Here is a 23,164-nt window from a genome sequence, read left to right on the forward strand (position 1 = left end):
TCTCAAAAGATCGTATCATCAAGAAATCAAAAAACTAGACAACAAATGTTCTCTGACTATTCTGATACAAATGGATGCACATATGCTATTAAAGTACGACGGAGGAAAAAGGCCGACTCTGTCATCCAATCTAAGGAGGCTATTTCACTATGAACTTGTTATTTACATGCATCCATGATAAAAATGTATGTACAAATCCAGTTTTTTTTTTCTTTGATAGTTCAAGTGATACTAAATAATTATACAGCAACACAAATGGGAAAAGGCTAAAACTAATCAGCAAACTGACATGCCTATTGCTCTAACTTCAACATGCTTCTTCCCTTGTGAATCTTGTGGGTGCACAGTGACAGTGGCATGCGCCTCTTCTCTTGAGTGGTCATTTCCAACATGGCCGACAGAAACTGAAGCATGAATACTTGTTTCATTTGTTGCATCCTTGGAATTTTCATCATCTCCTGAGATAAACTCCCAATGTTCTTTAACAGCAGTAATTTGTAATCCATCTTCGTCGAGCTTTGCATACTCGGTAGATGTGGGCAAGATCACATAATCATTTATAGGGTTGTAATAAGGGTCTGGATACCCTATCTTCAGATAATGCTTGATAATTCGGAACACGTGAGGGTCACATACCAGTCCTCTGTGATCACCAGGAACGGCTATCCTGGCCTCTGCCTTCAACCCATCTGCCTGCATAAGGTAGTGCAGGAGCAAGTCAGATTTTATCGTTTCTCCCCAAATACTAGATTATATGATAAATTAGTAAGCGTGGAACTCACTACAACCACCGTAACAGCGTAACAGAAATTGACCGATGAATATGCTCAGCCACAAATTATCTATTACTACAGGAAAACTAATGAAAATTATCTTAAAAGCATCATTTCAACCATTCACTAAAGTGATCTCATGTCCGAACTATTGTAACAGGAAAGTATACCATAATCCTGGGGAGTGTAGAAAACCTAGAGCCCATAGTCATCCCCATCCATTGAAATAGACAGTGATGGAAGGAGAGAGGGAGCCACAAATACATGATATGATCCCATCGATGCTCTCTCCACCACCATCCATATCATCGGATGGTGATAATCCTAAGTACAATGGATTCTTATTGAGCTTCATATTTTATAGACTGCATTCCTGTCTGAAATCATGTCCACTAATTTCATCAATTACATGACGGCCAAGTACTTTAAGTATAGTTCCCATCAATGGTCTATTTACTTAGAACATTAGTACAACGTGCTAAACATACCATGGCTGATTCCACCGGCACTGTTCCATCACCATCAACGCAGATATAGTCTGGCTGCAAATAGCAATGAATCCATTGACGTGTGAGTGGGTTGTGAAAATATGATGTTTAAGCAATAAGTAAAAGTTGATAAACTTATGGTAAAATTAGCAAAATGCTGAGACTTATCTTTGCACGTCCTTGATGTAACTCTGAAAAAAAGAAGAAAATTTCAATCTCATGTGTGATCCTTTCCAAACCTTGGTTAAGTCGCCAACTCATTGGTGAGCAACTTTTAGACTCAGGAGTTCCCCAGGTATGTATCTCATTTTCAAAATTCTTTTTCAAATTCTTCAAAAAGCAAAAGAATCTTCTACTTAACAAGTCAACTTAAGACTCAGATGTTCAGCTACCACTCATGCCATCATTTGGTGAGACCACTTTACTTTACCAGCACTCACGTGCATGAAATGAACCACTGCACCTTACTATCCATGGACCAGATGAAGTTCATTGCACAAAGCATGAACTTTTGGTATCACTTTGACTAGGAACAATCTTCCTAGTTCTATTAAGATGCATCTTCTGATGAACTTCGTAGTACGAGATCGTTCATTTTCCAGGTTTATAGGGAAGTAAGAAGTATCATAGATAATCAATGTCAAGTGTAAACTGCAATTATTATGCCATATCAGCCATGTACAATAATTGCCCATTCGTGAGTGCTACCAACTTTGGCCATCCATCTTATCAAAACTGATTAACTCTAGTGTGACGAGCAATGTAAATTAAATAGCATGCAGGTCAATCTTTCACGATAAACATAAGTTTTATCTCACTTTCTCATATGTAATTTCTTCCCCCATACAACAACCAGATCAAAGTTGAAAAGATGTGCCACATACGGGTCTATAATTAGGGAAAATTTATCAAAACACCCATAAGCAATGAAATATCCAACATTTTACCTATTTGCAAATATTCCAACCCATCATCATGTGTATTTTGATAGGTAGTTTGGAACTAAATCAAACCATATTAGTAGAACGTTCGTTAAATAGTTCATCTCTCATCGGTATTTACATAAATTTCCCATTCCCATATAATTATGTAGAATGTATGTGTGTAAAGGGAGGTTCATCATTGTTACTCTTTCTTTAAGCAATTTCTAATATTAGTTATGAGTGTCTATTTATTATATATATCTATATGAAGATACTACAAAACGTCTATAAGCGACAATGAATAGTGATTTCGCCTACCTTCATCACCGTCCAAAGTTCATCGCATGGTCACGATTATCCGATAGTGTTTCATTTTTCATTTTTTTTCTATAAATCAGAATGACCTGAAATTTAGAGTGTTTGTTCATAAAAATAGGCGAATCAACGAAAAATATTAAAAAAATATTTTACATGAAAAATAATTACCAAAATACCCCCAAAAAGTTTCGGGGGTATTTTGGTGAAAACAAGTTTCACAAATTATTTTTTTTTATATTTTTATTAGGTGTATCTCACCAAGATGTACACACGCTCCAAATTTCAGATCATTTCGATTTGTAAAAAAAAAATGAAAAATGAAACACTACTGGAGAATCGTGATTGTATGATGAATTTTGGACGGTGATGAGGATAGGCAAAATCACTGTTCATTTTCGCCTATAGGCGTTGGGAAGACTTTTTCATATATATATATATATAAAGCAATGATCCAATGCAACAGTTGTATCATAGTGTAATGCAACGACACTTCAAGAAAATCATGTTTGTGATATTTATATGACCCCAAATTTTGCACACACACTCTCTTTATCTCAATAATCAATCCCCCAAAAAACAAAAGTTTAATTTGAACCCTAGATATGGTCAAAATGAGTCCCCTCCAAAAATGAATTTAGACCATTCATTTTGTGAATTTCAAGATCTTAGCCTTTATAAACTCAAAAATCATTTGTTTATTTTTTAGCATTGTTCATCTAATGATAATAAAGCCATCCAAAAACATTGGAAATGAAAAAATTCCTTCTAAGGCTTAGATCTAAGCATCTCACCAAAATGAACGGCCTATGTTAATTGGGCTAAAAAAATACTTTCTAGGTTGTGTTTTCAATTTTTTCTTTTTTTGTGATTGTTCATTAGAATGAAAAGAGTGTATATTTCAAAATTTGGATCAAACAAATGGCCATAAGATGGTGTTTTCAGGTTGTTGCATCTTATTACTATACAACGGTTGTATGAAATCATTGCCCCCATATATATATATATATATATATATATATATATATATATATATATATATATATATATATATATATATATATATCTTTCCATGCAGGACTGCACAACAGGTGGGAATTATTCAGATCTTCCTTTCAGGGACACCAAGGAAGGGCTTGTGGATGTAGGGAAAAAGTGGTGAAAGAACTTAAATAAATAAGTAGCCCAGAACACCAGTGTGTGAGTTTCTAGAGTGAGAACTCTACCCAGCAGAAGGTTTCTGTGGTAGATTAACAGAAGAAGAGGATTTTATCTGATCTACAAAACATTTGTTTGATGAGAAATGCCATTAGATAAAAAATACTGTGCTGGTTTTGATCCAAAACAAGAAAGGTTGAATGGACAAATACGGAAAAATGAATGTCGCAGTAATAATTCCTGATTGATATCTGAATATGACCAATTTTATAATCCCAAGAAATCTTTCCAAGCAACAAGATTCATATTACTGCAAGGAATTCTCACTCACCACCTACCATAGCCTCAGATAGACCCATTTATAGATTGGATTTATTAAATGGGTTATGATTAACTAGATACCAAGCTGATTCATGTAAATCACAAGGCATGTCTCAAGATCTTCATACCATGCATGATGCAAATTAAGCTAAGGAGATGACTTAATTAGGTTTTCTTTTTAATTAATTTTTTATTTCTTTGAACTCTAGGACTTGGATGGGACTGTTTTATTTGGTTGGCTTTAGTTATTGTTATGGGGGACGAGTTGTATTGGGTAGGATAGGGAGTTTCCTTCGTGTAAGATTGATGTGATTCTTTCCTCGATTAGTTAGGATATAACATACAAAGGGAAGAAGATATGGTTTGCGCATGAGATAGATGGGGGGGTTCCTAAATGTGAGGGACTTACATGAATAGGAGGGAGGCAAGTTAGAGAGAGAGAAAACAACAGGGGATAGTGGGATAGAGAGAGAGATTTATGGTTTTTAATTTTCTTTATTTCTACTTATATTGGGAGGGAAACAGCCCTGCAGACTTGGACTTGGTTTTTTTTTTCTGAGAGGAGTTTTAATTGAAAGAAGAAAATCGTGTTTCTTCTTCCTTTTGGTTTGTTTTACAGCCATTATTATTCCCCTTCATTGCTAGTTATTAGCTTGCTCTTAGATCGAAAGATGGCCGGATTCAATTTCCTGGGTTTATTTCACATTAATGAATTTATGCAAATTACAAAAGATCGTCATACAACTAAACCCCAAACCAGTTCCAAGTCTTCTTTTGCCATTTGAAAAATCGTGCAGAACATAAAATTATAGATGATATGCCCCGAGCCTATTCAAAATGTTAGGCGCAAAAAGATAAAAAAAAAAATAACAGCAGCAAACTCAATAACAGAGGTCATTCTCAGCATTTGCTGCTCGAAATTGGATGCATACATGAATAAGAACTAGAAAAGTAAAATTAGAAGAGAGTAAATGGAAACTGAAATGAAATTCCAGATAAGCATGTGGGAAAGGATAACCTCGCATGGTACAAGTTGCTTTAGGTCTGAAATCGGCGTTTCCATGCTCCCATAGCTGCAAACAAAACAAATTGTATTAGAAATATTTGAACTTTGATCATATGTATCCATCTACAAGCTTCTTCCTTCAAATTGATGATAAGACAGGCTAAGTAATGTGGACACACATTAAAAAAACAAAAAATTGAAAAAAAAAAATTGTAATATGGACACACTGCATAGTGGAAGATTACATCATGCACTGTCGAAGAAAGTCAAATAACTCCATAATATACCTTGAGAACCAGGGTAAACATAGTGATTACATGGTGCACATCAGTAAACAACAAGAAAGGAGGACCTTACCGGACACTAAGAGGTGTATCATTACAAGTCCCGTATATGTTGTAGAACTTTACTGTTGAAGGAAGCTTAGCAGATGACATGATCTCCCGAGTTTTGTTTGCCCATTTAAATATCTCACGATTAAAAGGTAAATGGAGATCTACACCATCATACTGAATCTGAATACAAATAAAAGCTTAGCAGATGACATGATCTTCCGAGTTAAGTTGCTACATTCATCCATTATCCATAGTATTTTACTAGTATTTGTGCATATCCCTTAATCTTATAATAGAAACTTACAAAACACATTTTAAAGATTTATATGGTATAAAAACAATAGCATGACATGCGTTTAGATATTGAAAAAAAAAAAAGATTTGAATTCTGTGTTGTTAGATTTTCATTGGACGTACTACGTGGTCGCAGCCCATGATATGTCATGTACACCAACTTGTTCAATTGTTTCTTATCGCACCAACACATCCAAAACAACCAATATACAAAAAACCCAAAAATAGAGTTATAATCTGTAATATTCTATCAGTGTGCTTGGTTATGAAGAACTTTAAAGTCCAAATTAACTATAGTTATAACAGTCATTATCATTCTTTGCCATAATTTCTCATTGTACAGAGATGAAGAGTAAAAGCCACTGCAGATACACTACCCCAAAACCTGGACATGCCACAGGTGAGGCACAGCCATCCATCATGGTTTAGTTTACATTCTGGTTTCTTTCTTGTCTGTCATTTAAGCCCAGAGAAACAAAGCATTTTGGCTACTTCATCTTCCATCACAGCCACATCTCAGGAAAGGTTTCCATGAAGAAAAAATCTTGGCACGAAACTGCACAAGGAGAATTCTCACACCATGCTACAAACAAACTTGACACCTAAATCACTTAAATCAGAAAGAAAAATTGCCAACTACGTGACCCTAGCCACCAAAAACCTTGGATCATTATATTACTTTTATTGATTAACCTCGTAGCTCACAACTACTTCAAAATGGATGCCAAATGAAGCGTGCAAGCCGCAAAACAACAAAGTGTCAAAATTTCCAGTGTGTAACAATATGAAGGTATCCTTAAACCATCACAAACAACAATGTAAATACTCAAAGTCATTTTTCCTTCAAGGAGGCTCTCCCCCCACTACCCACCCCCAAAATAGGATGGTTATTCTAGGTGTTGTTAACTATATTCCATCACCTTGTCATCCAGAAAGAACTCTCTCCATGCAGAATTTGTTCATGAATCATGCAAATCTCCATCTTGTTAATCAGTACTCATTATAGGAAAAAGGCATATATGTGCGTGTGTGAGTGCCGATAGCTAGGAGCTGACAGTAGTTTCCCAAGTTATAAATTTATTAAATAAATTTTCGAGTTGTATATATTACAGTTTATATGAATTCCTCATATGTAAATTTTATCATAATTTATAACATGCTTTTTAAATATTCATATTCAAATATGATGTTTAACTATAGTTTTGATAGAGATTTGATACTGTTAATCCCGAAATATCCTCAAGATTCAGAATCCCCCAAATTCATGCACAAATCACTTTCAGGTGGAAGTTATTTCGCCATGACCGGATGGGGGTGTTGTGGCTAAAAAATCAATCCTTTAGCTTAATGACAGCAAATATGTATAAGATACACATAATGTGTCCCTGTCTGTTCTCAAAAGAGTGGAGATGACCCTTCCCCCTTAAACATCTGAATTACAGTTCATTAGCCAGTTGGCTACAATGTGATGTCAGCGCTATGGTTCATCTCCATTTTCTGCTTCAAGATAAAATGGCACATGCTCTACCTGAGGACACTGCAATTAAACATTGTGTCTATCCCATACTTCCCCCCCAATAAATGCACTTAAGGAAAACCAAGATACACTTGTCATCACAAGTGAACCTTCACAAGTCACATAAACTACAGTGTTTAAGTTCAACAAATAATTTTAAGTTCAAAATTATATGGGCACTTCAGGAGTGCATTCCCTATCAAAAATCAGATCCACATGCACACACACTGAACAAATGGGATGCTAGCGTCCCACAATGTGACAAGGAAAAAAAAAGGGTTGTTTTTCTTTGCCAAATGGGGTAGCTCCCACCCCCAACTCCCACACCAACACCCCCCCCCCCCCCCCCCCCCCCCCTCCCCCAAAAAAAAACAGCAAAAAAGAAGAAGAGAAAAGAAAAAACCACACGAAAAGAAAGAAAACATAAATTAAAAGAAAAACCCCACATTTCTCATGGGAAAGCACAGTGTTAAGAAAAAGTGCTATGAGGGATCAATGGTTCCCTTTCCTAATGAAAAAAATAGCAATTCATATATTTTCATTGAGACAGAGTGCCCATATCATATCATTGATATATATATGAGTATCTTTGTTTTTTTTTTTTTTTTTTTTTTTCCTTTTAGCATGTTGATATGATAATATCATACTGTAACAGGAGAGATTTTCCTTCTAACATGCCAAAAACACATTCTGTAGTATCAGAGTGTGATAAAAATCCAAAAACAGAGAGGGTGAAACTGCTCAGAAGCAGATTGTATTTCTTTTCTAGTGGATAAAAATTATGAGATGGAGAAGCAACCTTTTGTAGGTTAAGTCTAGCCTTACATATGGCCATGAAGACCATGATAATGTATGCAGCAGTTACTGTGTAACATAGATAATGGAAAAGATTTTGCATTGTCCACAATCTCTGAAAACACAAACTTCTGAAATTATGGATCTATTTAAACACCACCATTTACTTCTTAACCATAGGAAAAATATACCTTGTTGTCTGCAAGAGCTTCCTCTATAATGGAAATTGATTCTCGCAGATCATATGATTCCAACTTGACCACTGAATTGCTGGAGCTATCAGACCTCTCTCTCCATATTTGTAAAAGCGGAGGGGTTGACCAATCAAAATCAGGGCAGCCCATCAACTCATATATTGAAGGGCATTCAATAAGCTGAAACAATAATATTTTAAACGAGATGCATCAAATACAGTACCATGAACAACATTCATCATGTGATCATTCTATAAAATAAATCACGTGCAGTACAATTTTAATTCAAGCACCAAATTTCATTGTCATAAAATTGTTTTCTTGAAGTAGATTGATCTTAGCAATGTAAAGCTTACTTAACAAGGAAAAGGCATTAGCAGACAGAACAGTCAAAGCACTCACAAGCCAAGCTCGAATCTAAAGTGACCTTTTGATATAGAACTAGATTGCATGAAAGGGATCATGTGAAAGATTATGAAGTCATTTTTTGTACGAATCTAGCATCCGATTACAAATGGCTAGAAGAATCAATTTTGAAAACTGCTGCTCAACATGGTGGCATGCCTCAGCAGGCCAGCACCAACAGCGTGATATTTTAACTTCTAATTTATACATCATCTTGAAAGAATCAAAGGAGCTATGGCTACCAATGCCACTAAACATTTTCAGCTAATGTATTCACAATGTCAACATATGGTTAACGAAAAATTCAGTATTGCATTTCTATGAATAAGAATTTCACTAAATTACTCAATTTGGCAAGATGCATTAAGCAGATATAACTTCTATAAAGAAGTAATGAGTATGGAATCCCACCAGCTGATGCATACTCCATTTTGAAATGAAAAGACTTTGCTCCCAACCTTCAACAAAAGATATTCCATTCAAGAGAGTATCTGTAATATATCCCGGGGCACCTACAAAGGACAATTAGAAATAGTCAAATCTAAATGCTTAAAAAGGTCAAAGAGCAGTCTCAAATTACGCATATCACAAGAAAACAAGTTTAAAAAACACAATACTAATAATACAATCGAGATCAAGTAAAGATGTCAAAGAGCATTCTCAAATTACACATATCACAAGAAAAAAAGTTTAAAAAATACAATACTAATAATACAATCGAGATCAAGTGATTCAATTTCTGCAACATAAAGAACTAATTCAAGTTGTCAAAACCAAATAACCAGTGTGAAGAACTCCCCAATAGATGCGTCATGTGCATCGAAGCCGAAGAATCCAACGCACACCTTCTTCTCCACTGTGACCTGGCCAGAGCCTTAAGGACTGATCTACTTCAACTTTTCCAGTAGTCGTGGGTCACTCCCTGTTCAATTCCACACCTGTTCAAGGCCTTCCTTTCCTGTCCCTGGCCCAAGTCAGGGAGGTTATGGAGAGACTCAGTGGCTGCCACCATTTGGGTGATTTGGAGAGGGTGAGCGTTCCACTGTTGTGTCCTTTGATCGACAAAGTCAGGAACCTCATCTTATTTTGGGCAAGAAATCACAAGTTATTTAAAGACTTCTCTCTTTTCGACCAACACAGCAATTAGAATGCCATCTTGCTTTTGGCTACCCCTAGAATCTCACGGGCCTCAGTCTGGAGACCACCGGAACCAGGCTCGGCTAAGTTGAATTTCAATGGTTGCTCCCTTGGCAAACGTAGGCCCTCTGGCATAGGAGGCCTCTTTAGAACCCACAACGGTTGTACGCTGCTGTCTTCCTCCCAACCAATTGGTTTTGCAGACTCCACTCTTGCTGAGGCCCTTGCCCTCTTGGAAGGCATTCGCAAGTTTGAGCCCAATTGGAGCCCGGAACTTGTGGTGGAAGGGGACTCCAAGAACGCCATCACATGGGCCTCCAACCTCACGTCCTAACCGTGGCAGCTCGATCACATTTTTTATAAGATGTCTCACATTTGCAGGGGTCTCAGAGTCTCTTGGAATCACGTCTATAGGGAAGCCAACCCTACGGCTGACTCTTTGGCCAAGAAGGGAGCCCAATCACACCCCATTATGGGGCCTTAGGTTTTTTTTGCCCCTTTTTCTCCCTTGCTCTATCCTCTTGTACCCTTCATTAGTTGCTGCAAAACAATTTTTGGACCCTTTGGGGTTTTTGTATAGGTTGCCCTGTAACCGGGGCGCCTCATTTTTGTACATCTTTCTTTATGCAATATAAGTGAACATTCTAAAAAAAAACCAGTGTGAAGAACTACCAAGAACACACCGGCCCTGTAAATTCATGAGTTCAAATAGGCCAATATATGAAATCAAAGGACCCTGTATTTGGACATCCTTAAACTACAACATGCACCAAAACAACGTGCCTAAAAATACTGCCATGCATTCGCAGCTTTTGACCATAATCTAAGAAGCCAAATAATCGTTTAAAAGATTTTTTTTTTCTTTTACTTAAAAGAGTTTATGAAATTTAAAAGTAGGAAGCATTACAAAGAAGAGAGCAACTGATATGACAGCCATCTAAGAGATTAGATCTGAGCATGCAGATGCCCAATGAACTTTTCGACAGACAGACTAATTTGGATGAAGTCTTTCGTAAAGGGTGCAGCATCTGATTGCCGGAATTCTTTCTTGCATCGTAATGATAAGAGATATCAAGTTATCAATGGAGGTCTTTGGCAAATGGCATGTCAGGGGGTTTGGCAGCTGAGGACAACAAGAAAGAATGGGCGCTAAAAGCAACCATAACCGCATGGATAGAACCTGTTATTTTCCTTAAAAACTTGCCCATACACATTGCCTAAAAGGCAAATAGTCTTAACTATTAGAATAGGCAATGTATATATGGCTACAAATTTCTGGGTAACCAATTATTCCACTGGGACTTCATAACTTTGCAAACCTAAAAAACCTGACTCTTTGGCCAAGGAGTCTCACATTTGCAGGGGTCTCAGAGTCTCTTGGAATCACGTCTATAGGGAAGCCAACCCTACGGCCGACTCTTTGGCCAAGGAGGGAGCCCAATCACACCCCATTATGGGGCCTTAGGTTTTTTTTGCCCCTTTTTCTCCCTTGCTCTATCCTCTTGTACCCTTCATTAGTTGCTGCAAAACAATTTTTGGACCCTTTGGGGTTTTGTATAGGTTGCCCTGTAACTGGGGTGCCTCATTTTTGTACATCTTTCTTTATGCAATATAAGTGAACATTCTCAAAAAAAAACCAATGTGAAGAACTACCAAGAACACACCGGCCCTGTCACTTCACGAGTTCAAATAGGCCAATATATGAAATCAAAGGACCCTGTATTTGGACATCCTTAAACTACAACATGCACCAAAACAACGTGCCTAAAAATACTGCCATGCATTTGCAGCTTTTGACCATAATCTAAGAAGCCAAATAATCGTTTAAAAGATTTTTTTTTTCTTTTACTTAAAAGAGTTTATGAAATTTAAAAGTAGGAAGCATTACAAAGAAGAGAGCAACTGATATGACAGCCATCTAAGAGATTAGATCTGAGCATGCAGATGCCCAATGAACTTTTCAACAGACAGACTAATTTGGATGAAGTCTTTCGTAAAGGGTACAGCATCTGATTGCCGGAATTCTTTCTTGCATCGTAATGATAAGAGATATCAAGTTATCAATGGAGGTCTTTGGCAAATGGCATGTCAGGGGGTTTGGCAGCTGAGGACAACAAGAAAGAATGGAACATAAAAGCAACCATAACCGCATGGATAGAACCTGTTATTTTCCTTAAAAACTTGCCCATACACATTGCCTAAAAGGCAAATAGTCTTAACTATTAGAATAGGCAATGTATATATGGCTACAATTTTCTGGGTAACCAATTATTCCACTGGGATTTCATAACTTTGCAAACCTAAAAAACCTGACTACATCGAACTAATAGCTCATAATACTTTTTTAAGGATTTTGACTCCTGTAATACAAGGGTCCGTTTAGATAACAACTAATTTTATCTGGAATAGACTTATCTCATATGAAAATTAATATACCCTAGATAATATTATTCTGTTAGCCGTTGGGTACATATATTATACTATATCTAATATTATTTAATTATTTAACTTTTTTGGTGACTTTATGCTATTTTTAGGTATTTATGGCTTAACACGTAATTTTCAGCAAATTGCTTTGAATAAAATAAAAACAGTTTTTCAAAAAGATAAACTTTTGCCTATAAGATTCTCAGATAACTATTTAATAAGCATTGCCAAACAATATACAAGTCATTACAAAGATTAATTTTATTGAAACTGTGAATTATCAGCACAATGAGTACATACAAACATGCCCTAAATGAATTGAGCTACCTTCATTCAGTAAAGTTCATTTGCTAAGACAAACTAGAAATCAACAAAATGTTCCATATACTGAAGCAAAGCAACTATATGATCAAACAAGTCTACAGAAGCATAAATATGGATTTAGCATGATTTCTCGCCATTATTTACCCTGAAATGGTGCAGCAATTGCTATCCAGTTTTTGACATACTTTTCAAAGACCTGAAACAAATAGAGCACAACTTAAAGGACAATCTCCATACAATATTTCGTAGCTCTTGAACAGACAGGCAAAGAATGTCAAAGGAAATCCACTAGCATGAAACAGAAAACCAATATTTGAAAAAAGACACAAAGAAGAAAACTAAAAAAAATACATCTTTGTGTAGACACATGAAGCATTTGACTAGCAAACCCCCCATGGAGTGACTTATAATAGTCACTTTCTTCCCTTCTGAACATTTGTAAATCGATTCCAATTTGGCAGTGAAACGATCAAATGTTTCCTGAAGCCTGCAAGAAGAACAGATAATGAGGACCACACACGCTTTCAATTCCTAATAGAAATAATATGAACAAAATAAAACATTAGGCCATCCATATAAGCTGCTCAAATATGAAACTGCAAATAAATTACATATGAAACTGCAAATAAATTACGACCATTTTTTAGTAGGTACAGTCAGTAGCATAGTTATCATGACATCAAGGACCTCTGTACTCATTGCTCAGGCAGAATCAACATTAAGCTGGTTCAAGATAAACCATCTTGCAACGCAATGAGTAGTTAAAGTTGATGGATACAGACATCTCAAGAATGTGCATGTGGTTATGGGAATGAAAGGACATCAATTGAATAACTGTCGACATGCACAGGTGATCATGAGTCGGTGGAAGAATGAGTCTAAATGAGCCTTCACCACCTACCCCGATTTCACCTATCCTCTAGACATGCAGCAGACAATTCATTTCCCACGCTAGAAAGTATCTTATTGCCAAAATCACATCAACAGAATAAGATAAAGAAACAGCCATTACTACAAAATGTCTCATTAGTACAAGTGCCTAACAGGCTAATACTTTTTTCCAGTTATCCACTTCCAAATATAGGCCCTTACACATGAAAAACAAGATCAATACTTCAATTAAAAACTTTAACCTCTTTTGAACTTTGCACACAATGCATTTTTCTCTTCTAAACTACTTGTAACATTATTTCTCTAGAGCTACTACAAGGAAGCAAGAACCTAACACTTATATAAGTGGGCATGGTTGATTAGATGTAGGGAAAGGGTAATGAGGTAATGCACCTGTTGCTCTGACGAAAATCATAGCCAAATCCAAAGAGTGTTTCGCCCTCTTGGAAACCCCAACTAATCATTTCCTCAATCATATCATGGAAATAGCAAACACTATCTTTTCCAATTATCTGTAGAAAGTAAACAAAACAGGAATTGCAAATAAATTATTGATGATGAAGCTACAGAAGGGCATGCATGGAAGTATAATGGATAGAGAACTACTAAATTGACTGCCACTATTTCTGAGACGTCATAAAAATGCTGATAAAAGCTAGCAAATGCAGTGTGTATGTAACTTCTAAATTGTTGCAAAAGCGAAGGATGAAGTGCTCAAAAGAAATTGACTTCCACGAGGAATAGAATTCCCGAAAGAAAATGTGATTGTTGTAAGGGAATAGACCTCATAGCAATTGATATCATACAGGCATGACAACCATGTCCAGAATTAAAGCTTTCACAAGAAAAAGCAATCACAGTACTATTCTTTTCTTTTTTCTCTTTCTTTTTGATGCGTTTTTCCGAAGTTTCCTAAAGAGGGTTTAAGTACATGAATAGGAGTAAAAGAAAAGTTCCTTGTTCTCATGTCAACAACACACCCACACCTCACCAACCCCCACCCACCCCTCCAAAAAAAAAACACCAAAAAAAACAAAAAACAAAGAAACAACGAAAAGGAATAGAAGGAGCAGAAAGAAAAAAAAATTAAAATAAGGGTAAGGGATACCCTCATTCTAAATCTGTAGGGAAGTCCACATCAAAGTTTGAGAGATTTGACCCACTCTAGATCTGCGAGGCAGTCCACTTCAAAAGACCATTTCACAAGACCCAAAAGTCAATGCTTCTTCTCCATTTAAACGTTTTTAGCACATTGCCTATATCAAAGAAAAAACCCTATATAGCTAACTTGAATCTCAAAAAACCTAATCACTATGAAATTCTAACCTTTCGTCTTGCCAAACATTAGCTATGACAAAATACACCAAAAATCTCTACAACAACAAAAGAAACAAACACCCCGAAAAAATTTTAAAAACCAAATAACCCAACCCAATGTCAACCTCCTAAAAAACATAATAAAGAAAGAAGAAAATCCAACCAGCATCATTCTCTCAAGGTTGGGAGAAGCTTGTACATGAGCTTAAGGAATTCAAAATTTTCCTTCCTTGTCTTCTCCACTTTGTTCTAACTAGAAATCTTCACCTTCCTTGGTAAACTTTGATCATTGAACATAATTTATAATGTTATGATATGCCAATGAAGCCATGTCATAACATCATTTAAAAATGTTATGATATGCCAAAGAAGCAAATTCTAACAACATCATTCTCCAAAGGTTGGGAGACATCATGCTCGAGCTTAAGAAATCAGAAACTTTTTCTTGTCTTCTCCACTTTGTTCCAACTAGGAATCCTTACATTTTTAATATCGAACTTTTGATCGTTGAACTTAATACAAAACATTGTGGTATGCCAATGAAGACATGCAATCCTGGGAGGTCGATACAATGCCAAAATTTGTTGTGCCATCCACAACTTTATTTCACGCCAGAGAACTACATCAACTTCAGCAGCATGCTGTGGTGTTTGATCAATGCTTGGATTAGATTTTGATTTTTTATCTTCCACCTCTTTATATTCTCATCTCTGCATGTTGCATTGATATGCTAAATAGTTCTTGTACCACTTGTTGCATCAATATGCCCAGTCTTTCTTCCAGATCTATTTGGACTTGTCTCAATTATTTGATTCATGGGCTCCAAAAATGGATCAGTGGATTTTTTTTTTTTTTCTGGAGTTATGCTCTACAATCTCAAGGCTTTGATACCAATTGATATGGGGAAGAGTGGCGAAAAATAAAACAAACCAAAATAAAATTATATAAGGTGAGATAGCTGACCCTCGCTTTGGGTCTGCACATTGTTCAAAAAGTCGGCCACAAAACTTATAGCAGCGCCCTAGGCCAACATCCTAGGCGTGCTTGCTCCTAGGCGGCCAAGACCCCAACTAGGCAGTCACCTCGACATGGGCGCCTAGGCGGTGCCTCGGTGCAACTTGGCCGAGGGCAGAAAAAGGCCCGAGGCCGAAGGCAAAAAGTAATTTTCCCCTTTGAGAAGGGGAAAAGGGTTTTGGGGGGGCAATCTAGCCCCGAAACCCTATGCTCCTAGTGCCACCCCACAAAAAAAAAGGATAAACACCCTTAAAAAATAAAAAAATAGTTCAAGCCTATAAAAATGGTTAAGGGCTCAAGGCCCTTTCTCTTGTTCAAGGCCCATGTGCTCTCTCTCTACATATAAGAAGAAGAGGAAAACTAAGATGCCCTCCAATTGTTCAATAGGAGGCATCTCTCTCGCACGCACACACACACACACACACACAAAGACAAACACACTTGCTCTATATATAGAAGAAGAAGATGGCCTCCAATTGTTTGATGTGAGACCTCTCTCTCATATACATAGGCTAATATATATATATATATAGGAAATTTATTTCATGCGGGCTGGACCGCATGACTACATATGCAATCCAAAAAGAGTAAAGCATCCATCTTAAAGATGGATGCAAGCAGGAGTTCCATCTAAAAATAATGGAAACTAACGGTCCAAATGTTTTCTTACTAGAATTATTATTTCTAGTTTTTAAAATGTATTTATTTATTCATATTCATGATCTCCATGTTAGAGACTACATATCCTTAAAATTAAGTCCAAAAATCCATCTAAAAAGTAGATTTATTAAGAGGCCCACATTTCTACATATGCAGGCTTAGTCGCATAGAAACCGGGTCCATATATATAAATATATATATATATATATATATATAGAGAGAGAGAGAGAGAGAGAGTATATAACGAGACCATTTAACTTCGATACAAAGTGGTCACAATTAATCTTGATCATTGGATGTGAAATTGGGTGGCTGCATTTATTTCATTGACCAAGGTCAAAGTTCAAAATAAATTTTCTCGAACTTTGTGACATACCAAGCTATCAGATTTCAAATCGGATGGTTGTAAGTAATTGTGACGTCCCTATACTAAAGGTAAATGGCCTCATTGTATACAATCCTATATATATATAAACAAAACAAATGCTCAACCCCCCCACCCCCAAAGGTGAAGGTCCAAAGGGGGAGTCCACCACAAATGATCTTTTCACAAGACCCAAAAATCATTTCTTCACAATAGCTAGCTTAACTCTCAAGAAACCTAATCATTATTAAACCCTAACACTTTCTTCTTGCCAAACATTAGCCATGAGAAAAATACCCTTAAAATCTCTACAACAAAAGATGTGAATGCCCTAAAAAGACTTAATAACTAAATAACTCAAACCCAATCTCAGCCTCCCACACACACACACACACACACCCCCCCCGGCCCCGCTCTTTTCAGTCCAAAACCAAGACTGTGGTAAAATTTTCCAAGCTAGCAAACCATAGCATTGAGTCCAGCATTCTGGTGTCTTTAGTGAAGATGTCCGCATTGTTATCTTTAATATGCAGACACCAATGGCAATAAAGTATTCCTTCTCCCTGACGTGGGAACAAACTTGATATCATAAAATATTGGGTTCTTTGCAATGTGAATAGTGTGTTTCTTGTCGCAGAATACTGAAATGCGTCTGATATCCAAATATCATCCAAGATATTTCTAATCAATATCACCTCACTGGTAGTGGAGACACATCAAGGGATTTGGATTCAGTCCTAGAGAAAGCAAGATTAGTTTTCTTCTGTTATTCTAGGAAACTAGGTTAAAGCCAATAAAGATCAAATGATGAAAAGGAAGATAAGTTACGTAACAAATGACAAAAAGGAAGATAAGTATTTCTTTTCTTGGATGCAACTTGATATTATGCAGTATTCTCATGGCACTGGTATAACGGCAGTCCAACTATGATGGTTCTAAATCTTTCTTCTTCTTTTTTTTTGGACATCATTTACAGATCTAAAATCCATGTAGATAAAATAAGATCAAACCTTATTCCAAAACAGTCAAAAAATTCACTATCCTTTTCCTATTGGTCATCCAAATTCTTGAATGAAAGAATCCACGTTTCTCCTTTCAATTGACCTATTTATATTGTTTGGTAACAGGAATAGTCCCAATATCATGTAAAGTTTGTGAACATTTTCTCATTACAAACAAAAACTGAAAACAAACACCAAAGGAATCAAGCCCTTCCTCCTTCCTCAATCTATCAACTTCGACATTTGTCTCCAGCAGGAAAAAACAGAAGGACACTGCTAGTGGATCACTAAAGCTCCAAACCTACATCAAATAGGAAGCCACATGCCGAACAAAGAAGCTCTCTCCAGACACATCTGATTGTAGTGAGGGAGTCCCTTTCACTGAAGGAGGATCCTGTGTCTCAACGCATATTGAATTCCTTGGATATAGTCACATCACAAACGGCCCGAGGGCAGAGAATGACAGCAGTGTCCTCCCCATAGAATCCCATATGATGTTCCGATATCTGATGGGTATGAAGTGCCTCATGAGCACCCATTAACATCAAGTTTAAACATTCCAATAATGGGCTGTGCCATCAAATAACTGGATAGAATAGCTAGAGAGGACCACAGATTTCATCCACTCAAAAAAAGGTAAGGCATTAAGTATGGGTGAACCTATGCCAGGAAATCACCTACGCACATGTGCTCACCCTTAACACCTCAAATGTTGACTTCTCCAGTACAAAAGTCCTATTAATTCTCTCTCGTTCCAATTATGCAATAAAATACCTAAGGTAAAGAGCTTCCATACCCAATCCATTCCTAGGATTAAGGTCAAACTCAACCCAGTACAGCAAATTAGGCACCACACTCAACTCTAAAAGCTACTACAATATAAGAAGGCATTGCAACAGCTACCAGCTGATTAATAAGGAAAAGATCCCTCCTTTTCCTGTACTTTCTCAATGCCAAGTATGGATATGAACGATTTGTCACCCTAAACGCTGTAAATGATCCATAATGAGGATCTCAAAGCAACCCAGCAATCCAAATGCCTGTACTCTGGGCAACGTCACCCAGACACCAAAACAGGTGTCTATTTTCAGACAAGTTTCTTAAGTGCTTGACATGGAGCCCTCAAATTCAGAAACATGGCAGGAACGTCTGTACATCTAATTTTAATAATTAAAATACTAAACAATGAAAAAAAAACCAAAATCATATGAAAATGTATATGGTAGAGATGTTCAAAGCATGGCAACCAGGTTATAACATTAATATGCCAACATTAAAACAATATGCCACCACAGAGGATGAAACATACACTTTTTCAAGTGTTGTATTTACCCTTTTATAAACATGTTTGTATCACTTCACATTTCATAAGTTTTGAAACAAGATAAGGCAGAGAAAAAGATTCATCTAAGTACCAAAACCACACTCTCTGATCCTCATCAATACTGGGCAAGAATTACCTCCAGCACATCTAGCAAGGTGGTACAAAGAAAAATTTCACCCTTCTTCAAGGCTTTTGGAAGGGTGGATACCACACTACTTTGCTCTAATTCTCTAAAACAAACTGCTCACAGGTATCTCCAGGTCAACAAAAATCTGGAAGAATTTGGGAAAATATTACAAAAGGTGCTGTTCCCAACACGAAACATCTCAATCACCATCTCCAGCAAAGAAATGGATCACAGCAACAAACCCATCTGTAGCCCCATCACTAGCAATATGGGATGAACTACGTTTCATTTCCAATAATGAATCATTTTCTTCACATGGTTGGGACAATGATCTCAAGCATATCCTCTTTCTATATTTTTTTCCCCTAATTTTCTCTATTCTTTCTATTCCTTTTTATTTCCCAAAAAAGAAAAAAAATCCCTATCCTCTGGTTTTCAATTTCATGCCTTAAGCAGCCTAACTAGACTAATGTGAAATAAGCCAAACCAAACACTTTTTTGTATTTGATGTATGCTTCAGTTCTGCCAACACCAGTTTCACAAATGTGGTCCAACTACAATAATTCACTTCTCCCAAGAGTGATAGATGGCAATCACACCTTCCTTCAAACAAAATAAGTCATAGTGATTAATAATGATGTTAGCACTTAGCATGCTGCGAAATGAATCCTTCTTAGAAAAGGAAATTTGCATATCTTAAACTCAAATCCAAAGGACAAACAGCTAATAGGTAGATATATGCTCAATGCACCCGAATAACTCAAGAAATCAAGTCTAATACTTCCTTTAGAATTCACACAAAACATTACAGATACATACAAAACATTCACAAACTAGTCTGAAGAGAATCATGCAACAAATAAAGAAACAAAAGTACCATGTCAGGGTCGAGGACATCGCATGAATATAGTCCAAATCTGTCCTCAGGCACAACAACTCTAGTTTCTGGATCTAGTGACAAAGTTTTACCTGCTCCACAGGTCATCCAGATAATATTAGATCCATATTTCTTAAGAATTACTCAAGGCTCTCTCAGAAAACTGCCATTGAAAAAAGTGTAAGACTTAATGTACATTAGATTACAGCACAGCATGTGAATGCATATTTCATAGAATAGTAAGAATACTTCTATTACAGATCATTGCTTGCAATTATTCAAACACGTATTCTTTGAACTTATGCATACATCCCACCCTATAGAGTCAGCCATAGGTAAGCAATTCATTACAGAAAATAAAAAAATAAAAATACTTAAATGAATGAATAAGTAAACAAATAAACATGTAGTAAACAGGTGAATGGCATAATGCTTATATTGAGATTGGTGGCCTCATTAACCATGATACTTCTACGAATGACCAAGCTTCAGGAGCAGGATGGTTCTTCCTCTAGGAGGAATTTCTCAATAATAGATATTCTGAAAATCGACGGATGCATATTTGAAGAGTTCAATAGGAAGTCCCGCTGAGACAATCATCAATAGACGTTGCAGTGTAACTTAGTGGAAGCAAAAACTAACCCTATCTTCTACTCTATACATTGAAACAATAGTGCCTCATGAAAATTCTGAATAACATTGCTATGCAAGCATCCACGAAAGGTAGTCGCTGTGCTTAACTTGGCAAGCAATGGAATGACATTGTGAATATTTACTGAATGTATAAAACATGAACAGTACAGAAAGCCCACTAGTTACTCACTAGTTCAACTCAGTATGGACTACAGGCACATTAGAAGTTTATATACATGTACATTCTAAGACATATAAAAGTATATTCAAGGAATGAAAACGAGGACTAGTTAGAAGCCACATCATTTTACCACGTTAGAAATGTTTCATACTTCAAGGTCTTAGGGGTTATGAAAATCAAAGTTATGCCTCCAAGAGTTACAACCAATCCAAAAAGCATCTTAAAGATTCTAAAAACACATTTACTATTAAAAAGAATCACCTACAGATACTCATTTATAGAAGAAAACGATCTCACCAGAAGAAGGATCAAATCGGGACCACATCTTTGTCCGAAACTTGCGATCAGCAGCAAGCAGCCGAACCCAGACTCTCTCCTCATGCCCTTTTCCATCCACCGCTGTCAAGATAGAACCCGCAATACCAGGCACCAGCAAAACAGGATCAAGATTTGGATTAACATACTGCTGCTTTTTCTTGATAACGTGCAGCCAAACCTCAATAGACTCAAGTATCTCCTCCAATATCATTGCCATCTTCCACAGCAGCGATAGTTGAGATCAAAAGAAAGAAATGATTCTTGAACTGGGTTTCCACGCCAGGCTTTTTATGGTTTTGACAATTGCAGCACTGTGGACCAGGTTTGAATCCCACTACAGACCTACCAGATTAATAAAAAGGGTGTTATACCTAAGAAAGAAATGGTTGGGGCATGTAATCAAATGCTAGTAGATCTTCACATACACTTAAATTAGTCTAGATCTTCATGAACCCACCTAAGTGTGACTGTCGATAGTGGCAAAATGACAATTTCAAATTTCAAAGGGCTCAAGACACAGGTGGTCATGCATTGACATTCGGATTCCAGTAAATTATACAGAAAAATAATAAAAATTCAATCAATTGCCAAATACTTGTAATCACAAAGAAGCATGTTTAGTTCTGAAAAGTCAATTTTTGCTGGATCACAACCGCTACTATAAAACCCTCAGTCTGGATTCAAATAAAGCAACATCACACAATCTTTTATTTGGAACTCAAACATCAACGCTTGAATAAGATTCCATAACTTTCAATGATTTACAACTATCCAATTACTCAATTCATAATTCTTCCGGCTTACTAAATCAACAGCAAAGGTGCAACCAAAAATTGAAGAATTTTCATCCAAATGAGAGTGTTCTGGGCTGCTGAAAGTGTGACTAATCCAAATAATTGTAAATTAGCATCGTGGATGATGGATGCTAAGGTTGAGCAAAAAAACTCTAAAATTTTGCAGAGCCTTTTGTTCCTTGGTCCACAATTGGAATGAAATTTACAAATAGTAGATCAACATTTTTATTTTTTGCTTCTAGACGAGTTTTTAACATAGTGTCGAAACAGTCAACAGCCTTTAGTCATATTACAATTCAAGTCTTGAAACCAAAATCACAGGCTAAATATTATGTTAATTTTTTGTGTACTACAGTCTAAAGAGTTAGCCGAGGACAAATAGTTGGGAAGAGGCTCTCAGGATGATGTTGAGTGCAGTCTAGCGAGTAATGACTAAAAAGAGTTCGAGATGAAATTTCAGGATTTTTTTTCATAGTTCTGGAATTCAATATTTTTACATAAATTATGACTGAAATGGAATCAAATTCCTTCTGAGATAAAAAAACATGCAATTTCAGCATAGGTTTCCCAAATTCAGATATAAGCATCTAGACTGCAGTCCACAGTTAAATCAGTTCATTGTCTTATATTTAAACCAAACCAACCAAATTCAGACTAATCTCCACAAAATTGAGCTTGAAATCCATATTTTGGAAACCGTGATTCAAATTGGTATGTCGCCCTAGTATAAGCGACAGACAAAAAAAGAAAATGCATACTCAGTAAAATTCAATCAGGAATTGGACTATTCAGAAACTGAAGCCATAACCAAAAATAAATAAAAACATACAAAATAAAAAATATGGATGCAATTGAGTAAGTGTGATATGCTTTGATCAATTTCTCAGTCATTCTAACTCTTTTCTGATTAGGTTTCAACAATCATCTCAGCGACATAAAAACCTGATTTGAAATTCACCAATAAAAATCTTAGGCCAAAATACAAATATCAAAACCTAAGTTCATGAATAAACCAAAAATTTCTGGGAGAGAGATATATAACAAATTCGCAATGCAAATACTGTGAAGAAAATTTAAAATTCTCTAGAACGAAGGGGCAACAATTAAGAAAACTCTACCTTTACTTGATAAGAATCAACGAGGAGCTTGGATAATTGAGCGTAGAGGCAGTGGCGAATAAGAGAGAGAAGAGAGAGAGAGAGAGAGAGAGAGAGAAAGACATAGAGAAAGACAAAGATAACGTTACAGATCT

The 23,164-nt window shown here is 36.4% G+C and overlaps 1 protein-coding gene across 3 annotated transcripts; it reads right to left on the minus strand.

The window, feature by feature from the left end:
• Nucleotides 1-23,164, minus strand: LOC18443186 (alpha/beta-Hydrolases superfamily protein). 3 transcript variants are annotated; one of them, XM_006853378.4, is made up of 12 exons: nucleotides 23,031-23,164; nucleotides 21,098-21,460; nucleotides 19,987-20,078; nucleotides 13,696-13,814; nucleotides 12,763-12,898; nucleotides 12,556-12,607; nucleotides 8,935-9,035; nucleotides 8,116-8,298; nucleotides 5,342-5,499; nucleotides 4,997-5,051; nucleotides 1,262-1,315; nucleotides 1-693 (listed from the first exon to the last, which is right to left on the minus strand). In XM_006853378.4, exons 2-12 carry the CDS (start codon nucleotides 21,333-21,335, stop codon nucleotides 277-279), a joined length of 1,605 nt encoding a protein of 534 aa, XP_006853440.1. In that variant the 5' UTR covers nucleotides 21,336-21,460; nucleotides 23,031-23,164; the 3' UTR covers nucleotides 1-276. The 3 variants fall into 3 exon arrangements, with proteins under 3 accessions (XP_006853440.1, XP_020528367.1, XP_088713814.1); XM_020672708.2 differs by having other exon boundaries at nucleotides 21,544-23,038; XM_088857688.1 differs by lacking the exon at nucleotides 5,342-5,499.

The sequence above is a fragment of the Amborella trichopoda genome, chromosome 2 (assembly GCF_054954075.1).
Source record: "Amborella trichopoda isolate Santa Cruz 75 chromosome 2, AtrichopodaSantaCruz75HAP2 v2.0, whole genome shotgun sequence".
Lineage (NCBI taxonomy): Eukaryota > Viridiplantae > Streptophyta > Magnoliopsida > Amborellales > Amborellaceae > Amborella > Amborella trichopoda.